The following is a 17188-nucleotide window of genomic DNA, read 5'->3' as shown; positions in this document are numbered from 1 at the left end:
GACACAACTCAGTCCGTAGAAATTACACAAATCTTTGTTTTATCTAGACCCTCATGTTTAAAAATGTTGTTATTCATTCATTTTTGCCGGTGCACTTTAAGGCATAGATTACCATTTCACTTTAAGACTTTATTGTACATCTCCAAGAGGTAAGGATTTTTAAAATGTATGTAATCACAATGCTATTGTACCCCAAACAGAATTACCAATAGCCTTAATATCATCTAATATCCAGTCCATGTTCAAATTTCCCTCATTCCCTCAAAATGCCTTTAATGGTTTATTGATTTGAATTAGGGATCCGGATCTAAAGAATATATACATGGGTTGCATTTGGTTGTGGTCTAAGACTTTGAATAAATAATAGTCTTTCCCCTTTTTATGCTCTTTTCTTCAAAAAGTGAGGGAGCGAGGGGCGCCTGGGTGGCTCAGTACATTGAGCATCTGACTCTTGATTTTGGCTCAGGTCATGATCCCAGGGTTGTGAGATCAAGCCCCATGCTGGGCTCCGCACTCAACGGGGAGTCGGCTTCTCACCCTCTGCCCCTCCCCCTGCTCTCTCTCCTTCTCTCTCTAAAATAAATAAATAAATCTTTAAAAAGTGGGAGTGGGTGGGGGTCACTTATCTTCTAGAATGTCCCAAGTATTGGGTTTAGATGATTGCTTCCTTGTTCCTTTATCTACATCCTTCCTGAAGACTGCTAGTTAGATTCGGACTTAAGTTAAAAAATTTTTATTGGAATACTTCATAGACAGTTCCGTAGATCTCTTACTACATCATTTCAATAGGTACGTAATTGATAGACGCTAGGGTTGATCAGTGGGTCCTGATGTGATCAACATCTGTTGGACTTCCCCCTTCGACCTCTCATCCTATGGGTCCGATATCCACTGATGCTCTTCCCCTAGATCCATTGTTTTATTAGGAATTGCAAAACAGTGATTTCTTCATTCTACCATTCCTTCTGAGTTTAATTTCTAGAATTCTTCAATAAAGATTTTTCCTTCAGCATTATGTGTAGTTACCTGAAATACACCTGAAATATTCGCTCAGACAAAAACAGCATGCATATTGATGATTATTTCCCTTTCTCTATCAATGATCAGAACAATGAGTCGGTGCCCTAGCAATCCCCTCATGGTGATGAAGTAGCTGCTGTATAATATCATATGGAACTCATGGCTTTTTGTATGTTCAGTTTGTTTCGATTGAGTTGATGTGATGCTCAAATTGTCCCACTTTAGGCCACTGGAAGCCTCTTCCTACTGATTCCCGAGCCCTTGGACAGGACTCCAGTGATCTTTGGAGGCTCCCAACTTTCTGGACTTTCGAGATGTCCTCAGCTCCTTCTGTGCGTTTCTTGGCCCGGCCCTGGAATCAGCCATCTCTTCAAGAATCCCTGATCCTCTAGTGGTAAATGATATCGGTATCTAGAGGCCACAAGCTGGGCCTCAGGGTACTCCATGCTATCACATTATCATGGCTTCTAGGTTTTTCGGCTGCCAGAGCCAAGAGATAGTCAACTCGTGAACAACACGGGTCTGAGCTGCGCGGGTCCGTTTACACACAGAATCTTTGCAGTACATGGGGTGCAGTGCTATAAACATATTTTTCCCTTCCTCATGAACTTCTTAATAACATTTTCTTTTCTCTAGCTCACTTTGTTGTAAGAATATAGGTCATAATACACATAACATACAAAATAGCGTATAACGTAACATACAAAAGTGTTAATCGATTTTTTATGTCATTGGTTAGTCTTCTGGCCAATGGCAGGCTGTTAGTAATGAAGTTTTAGGGGAGTTAAAAGTTGTATGTGGATTTTCGGCAGCCTGGGGAGAGGGGGTCAGTGCCCCTAAACCCCACATTATTCTCAGGTCAACTCCACATATTTTGTTAGAAAGAGAAAAATAATTAATTAGTACAAACTTAGACTTCCAATTCAAGTTTTAAGATGGCAGGGTTTTACTCTTAACTTTTTTGTTGTGGACTTACATCTCTTTTCTTCCACTGGAGGTCTTGGTTCAGGACAACATTTGCATAATTAATTACTGACTGGCTTTAACCTCTAACTTCAGGGTGTCAAAATAACAGTGGCAACATCACCAATAATAAGGTTACTAGAGGAAGTTCCAGATTTCGTTGTTTTTTTTCCTTGTTGTCATTGTTGTTTATCCTTGGAAAGGACCCCCCCGCCCTGTGAATGTAGAGTCAAAATTCTGCATTTTAAAGACACTTGAAGGGCACCTGGGTGGCTCAGTGGGTTAAGCCCTTGCCTTGGGCTCAGATCATGATCTCAGAGTCCTGGGATCCAGCCCCACATCGGGCTCTCTGCTCAGTGGGGAGCCTGCTTCTCCCTCTCCCTCTGCCTGCTTGTGCCTCTCTCTCTGTGTGTCAAATAAATAAACAAAATCTTAAAAATAAATAAATAAAGCCACTCGAAGTAATGTTTTGCTCTGTGTGGTTATGTCACCAGCTTGATAACCGCTGGGTTCATTTGTTTTATTTTATTATTATTATTTTTTTTTTTTTTTAATGAGCAGAGAGCCCAATGACGGGCTCGATCCCAGGACCCTGGGATCATGACCCAAGCTGAAGGCAGACGCTTAAACAACTGAGCCATCCAGGCGCCCCAGGCTTCATTTGTTTTAGTTCTCAATTTTGAGGGATGCCTTTCTGATCAATGGATTCCGTAAAACATTTACCTGGTGGCAGAGTCAAACTAGAAAACAAGAGAAATCTCACCTCTATCCCTGCCTTTCCCCATTAATACCTACTCTTATTAGTTTTGGGTTTCTCCTTGCACTGAATCTTATTAAAAACATGCGTGTCTGTGTATGCAAAAGCAGCAAGCTATAAATGCTGTTCTGTTCTGCCCCCCCCTTTTTTTAAACAAACAATATACCCTGGAGATCTCGACCACCCCCTTCTTTTTTCCATCTGCGTTATACCCAGTTGTGCGGCCCGCACTGTAGCTTATCTGACTGATGTTCCCAGTTGATGGTCACTTCAGGCACCCTGTTAATGTTTTGCTTTTGCAAATAACATTGCAGTGCAGAGCTGGTGCGTTCGTCTTTAAAAAAAAAAAAAAAAACCACCACAGGCCCAAAATGGTGTCACTTAGGCCAAGTCCCCAGTGGAAGCTTAATACAGAATCTAACTGCAGTTTCAACCTCCCCCAGAAAGGTAATCTTAACTGATCAGTCAGGAATTTTTCCGATGCGCGCCAATGAGTCGGCCAGATGGGCCCTCTCCACCCCCTAAAGGAAGATGAGATGATCTGTCTGATAAGACGGCTTGGTTTTCCCCCAAGGGAAAGCAGCCTCACCTGGAAAATCTTTTTCTTTTGCTGGTAACTTTCTTGCTCCACCCTCCCTCCATGAATACTTTCCATGTTGTACAAACGCCTCAGGAGTTCCCCTCTATTTGCTAGAAAGGATGCTGCCCGGTCCGTGAATTGTCTACTAAAGCCAATTAGACCTTTAAAATGACTTGGTTGGCTTAGATTAGCAGTAGTTTTCTATTTTGGTCAAAATGTGTCTTTGGATTCGAATCCTAGAGGTAAAATCGCTACATTTAAAAAGGGCATGCGTTGTGTGTCATTTGCTAGATGCTGTCAAATCCCTTCCATGAGGTTGGACCACGAAAACGAAATTTTAACAATGTGAAGGACTGAGGGGTAAGAAGCAGCACCCCCCACTCCATCGGCCACCCAGGCCTGGGGACCAGGCCAGCCTCCTACTCAACGTTCAGGCCTGGACAGGTCTTACAGAGGAACACTAGGGTCCCCAGCAGTCCTGGAAGGAGCCATAAAATTCCATTCTCCTTACTTTGGCTGGAATGATACCAGTTTAATAGGTAGCCCTGTTCATCTCAGGCTGAGCAGAAGCTCTGGATACTCCTGTTTTTTTTTTACCTTCTTTGATTGACAAACTTAAAAATTATTCCTCTGTGCATTTGGTTTGGCAGACAAAATGGTTCGAGGTATGGATCCCATGGGGGAGCTATGTCAGGTGCTCAGCAAATGGAGATTACTGGTAAGTTTGTTGGTTGATCTGACCTTGGTGGTCTTTACAAATGCAAGGAAAACTCGCATGGCTAGGATGCATTCAGTCTCTTCTTTATCCAATTGAACACCCCCTCAGTCTGCGCTCTACTCCCGCCTCTAGGCTAGAAATAAAACCCTATACAGCCTACATGTTGAATCCAGCCCATAGTTGCTTGAGGTTTGGCTCACCCTATGTTTGTGGGTTTGTTTCTTGTTTTTGTGTTTGTTTTAAGAAAGTAGTTGCTTACATCTGAAGATGAGGATTTCACATAAATATCCAGACTTCTGGTATCTCTTGAAAACATGGCCAGTCTGGCATCGCCAGCCAGACATGGCAACTGCTGGTGGGAACAGGACAGAAGCTGCCTCCCTGTCATGGGGTATGTGCTGCCCCGTGCCCATGATGCCCGTCCAGCCCTTCCGTTCATCTCCCTCACCTCCTGCACCGTGAGTTTGTGAGCCCCACCCTTGCCTGCAAGCTTCCTGAAGGCAAGGACCACTAGTGTCTTTTTTTTTTTTTTTTTTTTTGGTAATCTCTACACCCAAAGTGGGGATTGAACTTACAACCCCCCAAGATCAAGCGTTGCATGCTCTTCCAACTGAGCCAGCCAGGCACACCAAGGACCACTTGTGTCTTATTTGACTTCCCAGCATCTAGCCCAGGCTCCAGCACACAGTGGGGCCCCAGTAAGTGTCTGTTGTATGAGTAACAGGTCCCTTGGATGCCTGCATCACATTTCTTCTAACATTAAAATTATGCAATTGTAATGTGCAGAGCGGCATCATGAGTGCCCCTGGTCTGTGCCATCCCACCACCTAAAGTCACTTACATGCCCGTGTGCTGTACTTGGTGTCCTCATGGTGACATTTGACCCCCCCCCTTCCTCCTAGCAATCTCCTCTCCAAATGAGGATAGCAATGCACACCTCACTGGCCCTGGGGAGACTGCACGAGATCAGAAAAGGCAAGCATAGCACCTGCCACTTATTTTTAGCACATTATTAGCAGCACCTTTATCTCCAAGATAGGAAGAGTCTCCCCATTCTTTGTTAGGATTTACGGTTTAGGATTGTTTGTTTGTTTGTTTGTTTGTTTCAGCCAAGCCCCAAGGAAGAGATCACAATAGAAATCTCTGTATTCTGTGAATTTTCTAAATCCCCTCCTCACAAACACTGATGGGGATAGAGATCTTATCAGAGAGGGTCATATGTCTTATCAGGTCCATTTAGCAGCCCTCAGGGGCACGACTAAGGCAGGTCAGAGCACATATAACAAGCAACTCAGGCTGGCCATTGCTTGCTCAGAACCCAAGAAAAAAGCATGAAGTGGTTTGGGGTCCTCGGGCTGGTGGCCCTCTCAGAGTGCTTAGTCACGTAAGTACAGGGCGTGCAGGTGGCATCAGCTCTCTTTCTGGGCTCTTTCTTGCCCTCTTATTCTCCTGCCCCTCCATGGATAGAGAAGAGAATATAATCACTCCCAGACTGTCTTAAAGTTCAAGGCTCCATTTATTGGTCAGTAGCTTACCACGTGCACTGTGGGGTCCAGGTGACTTGCGACGGGCCTGCAGGGTTGTACAACTCCAGGAGTGCCAGTCATATCATGAGCTGTATGAAACAGCATCCCTTGGAATTGTTCAGTGCACAACCTGTGCAACGGTAGGCGAGGTCCTGTCTAGGAACAGCATTTTTCCCGCCTTTGTTTCTAGGTCTTCTCTCTGCTCTCACTCCATTTTCATATGTATATGTCTCTGTCTCTTTGGATGTCTCTCTCCCTGCAAAACTGTGTTTTTCCTAGTTTGAGTCCTTCTTGTTTCTCTATCCTCTTAATTTCTCTAATTTATTCCCCAGCGCCTCACTTCCTTCATAACCCCTCTCTTTAGGCTGAGTCCTGGAAAAAGATCAAGAGGGCTACTGGTAGGCCCAGTTTTGCCTCTAACAAGCAGTGTGACAATAGCCAAGTCACCAGCTCCCTATAAAAAGAGGATGATAATTTCCATTCTACCTCCTTCCCAGGGTTTCTTTGAGAAAGACACAGAAAGATGACAGGAGCAGTGGTGACGACTGCCACTGTCAAGAGTTCCTATCCGTCAGGTGCACCATAGCCATCATTTTGCTTAACACCCCAAACATTCTGTGTGAGGGGGTTATTATCATTTCCACCTTTCTGCGGGTAGGAAAACTGAGGCACAGAAAGGCCGCATGGCTTACCCAAGATTACACAACAGAACCTAAGTAATCTTGTATTCTTGTATTCAAACCTAAGTTTACTGCCATAGTCTTTCCATGGTCTTGGGTGGCCTGTCCCGATGATAAGATGACATCATAAAAATATTTGGAAAATATGGCAGGATCACAGCACGAGATGTAATAGTTATATTAACACGGGGCAGGCGAGATCGCTGTCTCTCATTTGTTTCTCTTTCCCAATGCTGGCTTAAAGAATCCCTCTGACAAGGATCAAGTCCATGCGAGAAAACCTCAGGGAGAAAGACAGGCTGAGAGATTACCTGGAGAAGCATCCTTACAACCTGGCCTACAAGTTTGTTGAGTCTGTAGATCCGGACCTGGGGGTATATTATGAACCCATGAGGAACTATCTGGATGTAAGTGCGGTGGGAGGGGGGAGGAACGGGGGGGGGAAAAGGGGTGGGGATGACTCTCCAGAGCACACCCTAGGGCTCCGGCCAAGTGCTGGGGTTCATCTGGAAGCGTGAGCAGAGATGCTGGGGCTGGGGCTCCTGCAGGCAGAAACGCCGGGGAACAGGGACCCCCATCCCCAGAGGAGAAGGCACCCCCCCACCCTCAACTCCTGGTCTGTGGTGACCAGGTCCAGCAATGAGCAGGTGACAGGGAAACATCCATTTCAGTGCCGACAATACATCCTTGGGCACGTGTGCACCACAGCACTTGGCTTGAGGGATTTTGTTCTTTCTGAACTAAGCAAATCACTGAGTTAGAGTGGAAGGGTGAGCCATGTCTGCTCCAATGACAAAGCCCACTGCAAACCAAGTTTGACACCCCAGGCAGAAGCAGTTCAGGCTCCCCAGCCCCAAGAATGACACCAGTAAAAAAGTTATTGAGCGCCTACAATGTGTGAGCCCATAAAAAAACTAACATAGATTGCTGCCTGTGTTCTCCTTTGGGATTGCGATGGACCCCTGTCTCACATTTAGGTCTTTCAACCATTTTGAGTCTATTTTTGTGTGTGGTGTAAGAAAATGGTCCAGTTTCACTCTTCTGCATGTGGCTGTCCAATGTTCCCAACACCATTTTTTGAAGAGACTGTCTTTTTTCCATTGGACATTCTTTCCTGCTTTGTCGAAGATGAGTTGACCAGAGAGTTGAGGGTCCATTTCTGGGCTCTCTGTTCTGTTCCATTGATCGATGTGTCTGTTTTTGTGCCAGTACCATACTGTCTTGATGATGACAGCTTTGTTATAGAGCTTGAAGTCCGGAATTGTGATGCCGCCAGCTTTGCTTTTCTTTTTCAACATTCCTCTGGCTATTCGGGGTCTTTTCTGGCTCTATACAAATTTTAGGATTATCTGTTCCATTTCTTTGAAAAAAGTAGATGGTATTTTGATAGGGATTGCATTGAATGTGTAGATTGCTCTAGGTAGCATTGCCATCTTCACAATATTTGTTCTTCCAGTGCACGAGCATGGAACGTTTTTCCATTTCTTTGTGTCTTCCTCAATTTCTTTCATGAGTATTTTATAGTTTTCTGAGTACAGATCCTTTGCCTCTTTGGTTAGATTTATTCCTAGGTATTTTATGGTTTTGGGTGCAATTGTAAATGGGATTTGACCTCAGCCACAGCAACTTCTTCCCAGAAACATCGCCAAAGGGAAGGGAAGCAAGGGCAAAAATGAACTATTGGGACTTCATCAAGATAAAAAGCTTTTGCACAGCAAAGGCAACAGTCAACAAAACCAAAAGACAACCGACAGAATGGGAGAAGATATTTGCAAATGACATATCAGATAAAGGGCTAGTATCCAACATCTATAAAGAACTTATCAAACTCAACACCCAAAGAACAAATGATCCAACCCAGAAATGGGCAGAAGACATGAACAGACATTTCTCCAAAGAAGACATCCAAATGGCCAACAGGCACATGAAAAAGTGCTCCACATCGCTCGGCATCAGGGAAATCCAAATCAAAACCTCAATGAGATACCACCTCACGCCAGTCAGAATGGCTAAAATTAACAAGTCAGGAAACGACAGATGTTGGCGGGGATGTGGAGAAAGGGGACCCCTCCCACACTGTTGGTGGGAATGCAAGCTGGTGCAGCCACTCTGGAAAACAGTATGGAGGTTCCTCAAACCGTTGAAAATAGAGCTACCCTACGACCCAGCAATTGCACTACTGGGTATTTACCCCAAAGATACAAATGTAGGGATCCAAAGGGGTACGTGCACCCCGATGTTTATAGCAGCAATGTCCACAATAGCCAAACTATGGAAAGAGCCAAGATGTCCATCGACAGATGAATGGATAAAGAAGAAGTGATACACACACACACACACACACACACACACACACACACACACACACACACAATGGAATATTATGCAGCCATCAAAAGGAATGAAATCTTGCCATTTGCAACGACGTGGATGGAACTGGAGGGTATTATGCTCAGCGAAATAAGTCAATCAGAGAAAGACATGTATCATATGATCTCACTGATATGAGGAATTCTTAATCTCAGGAAACAAACTGAGGGTTGCTGGAGTGGTTGGGGGTGGGAGGGATGGGGTGGCTGGGTGATAGACATTGGGGAGGGTATGTGCTATGGTGAGCGCTGTGAATTGTGCAAGACTGTTGAATCACAGATCTGTACCTCTGAAACAGATAATACATTATATATTAAAAAAAAAGAAGAAGAAGAAGATAGCAGGAAGGGAAAAATGAAGGGGGGGAAATCGGAGAAGGAGACGAACCATGAGAGACTATGGACTCTGAGAAACAAACTGAGGGTTCTAGAGGGGAGAGGGGGTGGGGGGATGGGTTAGCCTGGTGATGGGTATTGAAGAGGGCACGTTCTGCATGGAGCACTGGTGTTACATGCAAATAATGAATCATGGAACACTACATCAAAAACTAATGATGTAATGTATGGTGATTAACATAACATAATAAAATAAAATTTAAAAAAAGGAAAAAACTAACATAGGGTTATCATTATTGTTAACATAGGGTTATCATTATTGTTAACATAGGGTTATCGTTATTGTTAACATAGGGTTATTGTTATTGTTAACAAAAGGTCTCATCTCTTCTCCAAGAATGCATAGCCCAGCCTGAGAGACAAGCAGAAAGTAAATGAATGTCAAGGAAAAGGGCCAACTGCATGGTATTGATGTTCTATTTTGAATTCAGAGGAAGTGGTCTGGGGTGACCTAGGAGGGCTACCTGGAGGAGGAAGCACTCAAGCTGGGCCAAGAAGGGGGGAAAGGATTTAGTGAGTTGCAGGGGACACTGAAGAGCTTTTCAAATGGAGGCACTGGCCTGAGTAGAGGCTATAAGGTAGAGTGGTTGAAAGCTGATTTCAGGACACCCGACAGAGGCAGGCACCCTGGGGGTCAGGGAGGACTAGGGCAATCTGCCTTAACCATCCCTTCCCGGCCCCTGCAGCTGGCCTACGTCGGCACCATCAGCATTGGAACACCCCCGCAGGAGTTCAAGGTCATCTTTGACACGGGCTCGTCTGACTTGTGGGTGCCCTCCATCTACTGCTCCAGCCCTGCGTGCGGTGAGTGCCTGCACCCGTCTCGTGCCCCGCCCCCCCCACCCCGTCCTCTGTCCTTGGCAGGCTGACAGATGCTCATCTCCTGTGTCTGCAGCTAATCACAATATCTTCAACCCTCTGCTGTCTTCCACCTTCCGGATCTCGGGCCAGCCCATCCACCTCCAGTACGGCTCCGGGAGGATGTCAGGATTTCTGGCCTATGACACCGTTCAGGTAACTTGGAAACCAGAGGCTGAGGAAGGCTGACCCAGGGAGCAATGACGGCTTATAGGATCAAATGTAGGGTCAGCTGGGAGCACCTGTCTTTCCCCAAGTCCCCCAGCAGCTGGCTGCCTGCCCTGTGGGGCTGGCTCCCTAGGGAGACAGTACCCCTCGCTGACACACGGAATCCTAGAATAGCTAACCTACAGGGTGGATCACTGTGCTGGCGGGGCTTGGGGGCATGGATTTGCAGCTCCTTTCCCCTTGGTTAGCTCAAGGCTCATTTGGGGGGGAACAGGGAGAGGTGTGGATAAACCACCCACTTTTATTTTTTCAAGCATGGTGCTGGGTGCTTTCATTGTAAGAACTTGTTTGATCCTGCAGCAGCCCCATGTGCCAGGCACTGTTACTGCCATCACGCAGATGGGTGAATCAAGGGAGAGCGAGTGCCTTTCCCAGGGTTATGCACCTGCTAAGTGGCAGAGCTGGGATGCGAAGCAGGACTCACACAGATGGGGGATGTTTTGGAGAAGAGGGCAGAACTGTTATGGAGCCTCTGGGTGCAGCTGAGGATCCAGGGACCTAGGCAAAAAAAGCAAGGGCCACAGAAGTGGGGGGGGGGGGCTAAAAAATGGGTCCTTACCCTTGGGGGCCTCTGAGACTCCAATAAAAACTATGAGCTGCCTCCCCTAACGTGCCTGAACACTCACACGCACACAACAGCGTATTTCCCAGGCAGAATTTTCCTAAGAGCTCTGATGGCTCGTGGTATAACAGGCATCTCTCTTTGGGCAGACACAGAATCCACAATTGCAATGAATTCACTCCATTTCTGTCATCAGAACTAGTCATGCCCAAAAGAAGACTATCTTACTCTCTATTCTTTCTGTCCTCGAGTGGAAACAATTCAGTCCCACTCTGAGTCTGTTTCCCCACCTGTAAAAAAAGAAGGGGGGGGATGACGTCAGCAGGAGGAGCAGGTGTTGGTCAAAATCCACAGGGTCCACGCACACGGAACCTGTATCTCTGTTCTGGTTTGTCATAGCCAGCCAAGGTCCCCAACACCACAGCCACACCTTGGTTCTTCTCTGCCGTTAGTGGCATCTTCCAGCCCAGCCCCACTTTCCAAGCCTTTCCCTGGTGACACCCTCTTCTCCCACAGTTCGGGGGCCTTATCGATGAGTCCCAGGCATTTGGCCTGAGCTTGAGGGAACCCGGCAAGTTCATGGAATATGCAGTCTTCGATGGCATCCTGGGCCTGGGCTACCCCAGCCTCAGCCTCGGAGGCACCCTCCCTGTCTTCGACAACCTGTGGAAACAAGGTCTCATTTCTGAGGAGCTCTTCGCCTTCTACTTGAGCAAGTAAGTCTGGGCTGGACGAGCCGTTTGTCCAAATCAGCTGTAAGATGCTTCCAGTTACATGAAAAAATTGTAGACTACTTGATCCTGAAGTTTCTTTTTTTTTTTTTAAAGATTTTATTTATTTATTTGACAGAGAGAGACACAGCAAGAGAGGGAACACAAGCAGGGGGAGTGGGAGAGGGAGAAGCAGGCCTCCCGCAGAGCGGGGAGCCCGATGTGGGGCTCGATCCCGGGACCCTGGGACCATGACCTGAGCTGAAGGCAGACGCTTAACGACTGAGCCACCCAGGCGCCCGATCCCGAAGTTTCTTGAGAGAGAGCCTCGTCCAGGGGTCAGCACACTATGGCCTGGGGGCCCTATCTGGCCCAGCCCCTGTTTTTGTAAATAAAGTTTTAGCTGCCATTGCTCTACAATCGCGGAATGGAGCAGACACAAGGGCTATCTTGCAGGCGGCAAAGCCTAAAATCATGATGATCCGGCCCTTTACAGGAAAACTTTGCTGACCCCTGTAGTCCAAGTCCCTCATTTGACCGACGGGGGAACCGAGGCTCAGAGGGGAGCTTTGCACAAGACTGCCCAGGCAGGTGGCTATAGACGGGCTGTAGCAGAGGCCCCTGTGAGCTGAGGCCTCTGTGATGGGAGAGAGCCGGGCTGCAGAGGCGAAGTCCCAGGCAGAGGGAAAACCCCGTGCAATGGTCTGAAGGAGCACCCAAGGCCCAGCGAGGGGGCCAGTGTGGCTGGAGCACTGGGGGAGGAGTGGGGAGGGAACGGAGCCTGGCAGGGAGGCAGGGGCAAGGTTCGCCTGGGGTGCTGCACCACGTGGGAGTGGAGGCCTCTGGCAGGGGTGAGGCAGGGAAGAGACATGATCCAATTTCCACTTTTGAAGGCTCACCCTGGTTGTGTGCTGGAGAATGATGCAGTGGAGTGGAGGCAGGGAGGCCAGGGAAGAGGCTACAGCAGACTCTTTAGGAGAGAGAGGGTGGCAGCTTGGTCCAGGGAGGTGGAGGGAAGAGGGAGAACAATGGAAGGAGTTGAGATATATGTTGGAAGAACGGGCAACAAGATTTGCCCATAGATTTGCTCTGGAAGGAAGGAGAGGGGTCAGCAGAGACATGTCCCCCCTCACTAACAGCGTGCTCCCAGGACCTGCTACATACAGTTCCTGCACTGCAGGAACAGTGCAAAATGAAAATAGGAGTCCCCTTGTTCTACAAGTATTAGGAATTTCAAGACAGGGACAGCAGAGAGGTGGGACCTTGCTGAGCATGGGGCCCCACAGCCCGCACCCCATGTGAGCCCGGACACTCGGCTTTTCTGAAAGAGGACAGGCCAGACCTCTCTGGCTGGCACGTCCCCCAACTACATGGCCGAGTGCTCTGATCGCCAAAAGGGACTGGCAGAGGGGGTGGTCAGAGCCAGCCCTGCAGCCAGACTGTCCAGGTTTGAACCCAGCTTCACCATCCATTAGCCAGGCCTCAATCCCTCCGGGCCCCAACCTTCCTGTCTGTAGAATGGAGAGCAGAGGAGTGCCTACTCCATGGGGCTTTGTGACGTGTGGACAAGTGAGCCATGAGAAGCGTGTCTTTAGACAATGCTTTACACAAAGCAAATCCCCCCTCCCGGTTATTTTCCCCTCAGAAAGGAGGAGGAGGGCAGTGTGGTGATGTTCGGCGGGGTGGACCACTCCTACTATAGCGGAGAGCTCAACTGGGTGCCCGTGTCCAAGCCCCTCTACTGGCAGTTGTCCGTGGACAGGTAAGCCCGCCCCTCTGAAGGCGGCCCCAGGTGATGCCCGCACACGCACACACATGCGCACACACAGACACATGGACACACACAACCGCCCACAGGTTCTAATAGCCCCACGCCTCCTGACAAGGTCCTGGTATCAGCAGACAAAAGCTTAAAATGTCCTTTGGAAGCTTCCATAGCCCGTGTCCTGGCCCCTGGGCTAGCTCAGGCATTGGCTAGCCCATGGCCAGGGGCCCTGGCATCTGAGCTGGGAGCTGGTTGAGAGCAGCCTGTGACTCCCTTCCTGTCATTCTGAGCACCTGCTGCCCAGGAGAACCTCCATCTTCACTGTGTGGGCCCCATAATGAGCCAGACACCAGATACAGGTCTCTCGTCCCTCCCTCACTTACTGGTTCATTCATTCATTCAACAAACATATGTTCAGCATCTGCTGTGTGCTGGACACTTGAAGGAGGAACTGAGGATAGAAGTTGCTCTTACAGAGCTCACCATCTAACAGGGCAGATGTACATGAAACAAGTCACACAAATAGTGAATTACCACTTTGATACATGCCAGAAATGAGTAAAAGTATGCCGAGGTGACCAAGAGAGGAGCCTGATTGAGTCTGGTGGTAAGACTTCCCTAAAAAAGTGACAGTGAAGCTGGAACCTGGAAGGTGAGGAGAAATCAGCCAGACAAAGGGAGTGGGGATGGTTCTAGAAGGGGCTACTGGCATATGCAAAGGCCCTGAGGCACAAGAGAGCTTGGGACATTCAGGAACTGAAGGAAGTCAAGGAAGGTCAGTATGATCAGAACAAGGGGAAACAGCTGTCAGGCATGAGCTGAAGGGGTGCCCTGGGGTCAGCCAGGGAGGGGGTGGTAGTGAAGGGAGCCCCCAGTGTGATCCTGGTACCTGCTTTATCCCCGTCTCTCAGCATCTCCATGAACGAGATGGTCATTGCTTGTGATGGTGGCTGCGAGGCCATTATTGATACCGGAACCTCGTTGCTGATTGGCCCATCTGACGTTGTCTTCAACATACAGAAGATCATCAATGCCAAGCAGTCCTACAGTGGCGAGGTGACGGGTCATGCCGCAGGGACACTCTGGGCTCCCCAGGCATAGAAGGATCGGCTGGGCCAAACTTCTCTCCCACTCTTTCTCTGACAGTACATAATTGACTGTGACGCCGTCAGCACCCTGCCTGACATCGTCTTCACCATCAACGGCATCAACTACTCAGTGCCAGCCAGTGCCTACAGCCGGGAGGTGAGGAGCCAACCCTGGGGACCTGGTCCTCAAATCTGGGACTTGCAGGAATGCGGGGCAGAGGCCGGGAGGAGGAGGCCCCCTGGAGGCCAAGCCACACCATTGCAGATGCTGCCGGGCGGCCGCGGAGGGCCCGCCTGGGGTCGGGAAGGCTGCCAAGAGACCGGCTGAGCTCAGTCTTAGGGAGCTGGTGGGGGTGAGGAGAGAAGGAAAGGCATTTTCCGCCAGAGGGAACAGCCGGGGCCTGAGTCACAGGAAAGACACAGCAGAGTGTGAGGAGAGCGGCAGACAGTTCTGGTGCCTGGATGGGCACCCCAGTTCTGCAGCTGCTCAGAGAGCCACGTGGCTCCCGGGAAAGGAGGGAGATCCAGCAGAGAAGGGCTGGCTGTTGAAGGCGGGCTGCAAGTGAGGGCTCGGGCTGACTGGTGAGTTTCTGTCTCCTCCAGGATCATCAGGGCACCTGCTACAGCAACTTCGACGAAGGCAAAGGTGGCCTGTTCCTCTCGGACTCCTGGATTCTGGGTGATGTCTTCCTGAGGTTGTATTTTACCGTCTTCAATCGAGCGAACAACACGATTGGCCTGGCTCCGGCAGTGTAAATGCTGGAGCTGCTTCAGGAAGCAACCATTCCACCCCGCCACACACACACACACACACACACACACACACACATTCCACCCCGCCACACACACACACACACACACACACACACACACACACACACACACATTCCACCCCGCCACACACACACACACACACACACACACACACACACACACACAGTCACTCGGGGCATTCCCGCCCGGGGTCCATCCTGAACTCTGTCTGGGGCTCTGTAAAGCCTGCTCTCAGTAGGGAATAAAAGACCTCATTTTCCATGGTGCTGAAATGAACCAGCGCCTCTCTTTGGATGGGGTTGCATCAGAATCAGGCAGGACTCCCGAATCGAGTCTGGACCACCCATGAGAGGAGCCCAAGGCCAGCTGGCTTCAGTGAAGGGGGAAACTACTGGAAGGCTACTGGGGACCCAGGATGCAGGAACCAGAGCAGGTCCAGAGGGCTCGGTGACCCAAGAAATCAAAAGCCGTCAGCTCATTCTTTCTCTCCCTCCCTCTTTCCCTTCTCTCATCTTTGATCCTCTTCGCCTGGCAAGTTTCTTTCCTCAGTCTTCTACGAGGGCCGAAGGACCTGGCTGCTGCCCGCCTCGGGGCTTTCTAGCCTTAAGGGATGCAAACAGAAAGGAAGAATCCCTAGAGAGGAGCTTAGTACCAGGCAGGGCTCTGATTGGCCCAGCTCGGGTCATGTGTCCAGCCCTGGACCAACCATTGCGGCCCGGACCTGGGGTACTCTGACTGGCGCTACTTGATCACGTGGCCTCGCTGGGCGGTGGGTGTGATTGACAGTTTCCTACACAACCACTTGGCCGCGTGAGCTGAGGAGAGCAGTCCCCCAAAGAAGTGGCAGAGGTGTGTTCTGGACAGATGAGCAGGTTCGTGACTGCCTCCCCAGTCACCACCACCTCCACATTCAGAGGGACGGGAAAGGATCGTAAAAATAGATTCTGTTCTTCTGACCGCAAAAGACCGGTTGGCAGTGGCCTTCTGCTGCAGAGAGTCTCTGAGTGAGGCCCTTCAAACTCGGATGGTTCCACCCTGGCCCCCTAGAGCAAAGCAGGCAAAGGACCCCGGCCACCCCCTCGCTGCCACCCACACCTACAGTGTCCTTTCCAGTCCTGCTGCCCGAGTGACAGGCCCACGTGAATGCCTGAGCTCTCCCCACCCCTCTGAGGGCCCAGCAGGACCCTACCCTTGGCCTCTGAGACTGTCCTGGGGAGACTGACCCCCTGTAAAAGGGCACCCACAGTGCACAAAGCCTTCAGCCCCCTCTGGGGCACACAGCCATGACACCCTTTGGTGTGAGCTGCCATGGTTTGGGAAGTTTGGGATGAAGGCATCACTTCCTCCCACCCGGAGACCCCAGGCGGTGGCCCACGTTGGGGCTGCAGGAGTCAGAAGGCAGAGGGTGGGAGGCGCGGACGGAAGAAGCAGTACAAAGGTGGAAAACAACGTCCTATCCGAGTGCATCATGCTGCCATTACTCCGGTAGGACAAACCGCAGTGACAGTGACACTTCTTCATCCTGCATCCTTTCATCTGCCACACATTCACTGAGCACCTACTATGTGCCAGGCACTGTGGTGGACCCCTGGGATAGAAGTCAAGGAGAAAGATAGAGACAAACGAGAACACCCACCCGTGAGGGCCGGGTGGGAAAACAACAGAGGTGTTAGCAGGAGGCCAGAGGACTGATGGGCTTTCTCTTGGGGAGCCAGGGAAAGGTTGGGAGGGGGTGGGCATTGACCTCAATCTTGCCACCCCAGCCGGAAACATAGCCCCAAGCCCTGCAGTTACCATCCGTGTGAGATCCGCTGTATGTCCACAGTTCCGTCCCAGTCCCTTCGATGACAGAGGATTATGATCACGTGAGGGGAAGCAAAAGAGGACTAGATGCAGGGCTGATGTAGGGTGAGGCCAGAATTGGTAATGTTTTCGAACAAATAATAAAAATCAAAAACGTCATGAAGACTCAGCTGTGTACAGTTTGTAAACTCATTTTCCAAGGGGGTCTTCATGGAACCATAGGCCCCTTCTCTCTTGGTCGGAAGCCGCCCATAAGAGCAAGAACAATAGGTCCAGGGAATTGCCCATGCTGTCTCCCCGTGACCCCCTGCGAGGCAGGAAATGTTGCCCTGGTTGTACAGATGAGGGAGGTGTCCGAGCTCCTGGCTCCAGCTCCCAGTGACAGACACAT

The 17188-nt window shown here is 49.5% G+C and overlaps 1 protein-coding gene across 1 annotated transcript; it reads left to right on the top strand.

Annotated features, from left to right (window-relative positions):
• The first annotated feature begins 5360 nt into the window (after window positions 1–5360).
• On the top strand, window positions 5361–14976 carry LOC114220528 (pepsin F-like). Its single transcript, XM_028118448.2, has 9 exons — window positions 5361–5422; window positions 6489–6651; window positions 9696–9813; window positions 9905–10023; window positions 11174–11373; window positions 13013–13129; window positions 14044–14188; window positions 14279–14377; window positions 14824–14976. Exons 1-9 carry the CDS (start codon window positions 5370–5372, stop codon window positions 14974–14976), a joined length of 1167 nt encoding a protein of 388 aa, XP_027974249.1. The 5' UTR covers window positions 5361–5369.
• Window positions 14977–17188: the final 2212 nt, after the last annotated feature.

Source organism: Eumetopias jubatus, unplaced genomic scaffold, assembly GCF_037043125.1.
Source record: "Eumetopias jubatus isolate StellerSeaLion01/CBP00866 unplaced genomic scaffold, mEumJub1_p1.0 scaffold_13, whole genome shotgun sequence".
Taxonomy (NCBI): Eukaryota; Metazoa; Chordata; class Mammalia; order Carnivora; family Otariidae; genus Eumetopias; species Eumetopias jubatus.
Note: the sequence above shows the minus strand (reverse complement) of the source record. Positions and strands in the feature narration are given on the sequence as shown.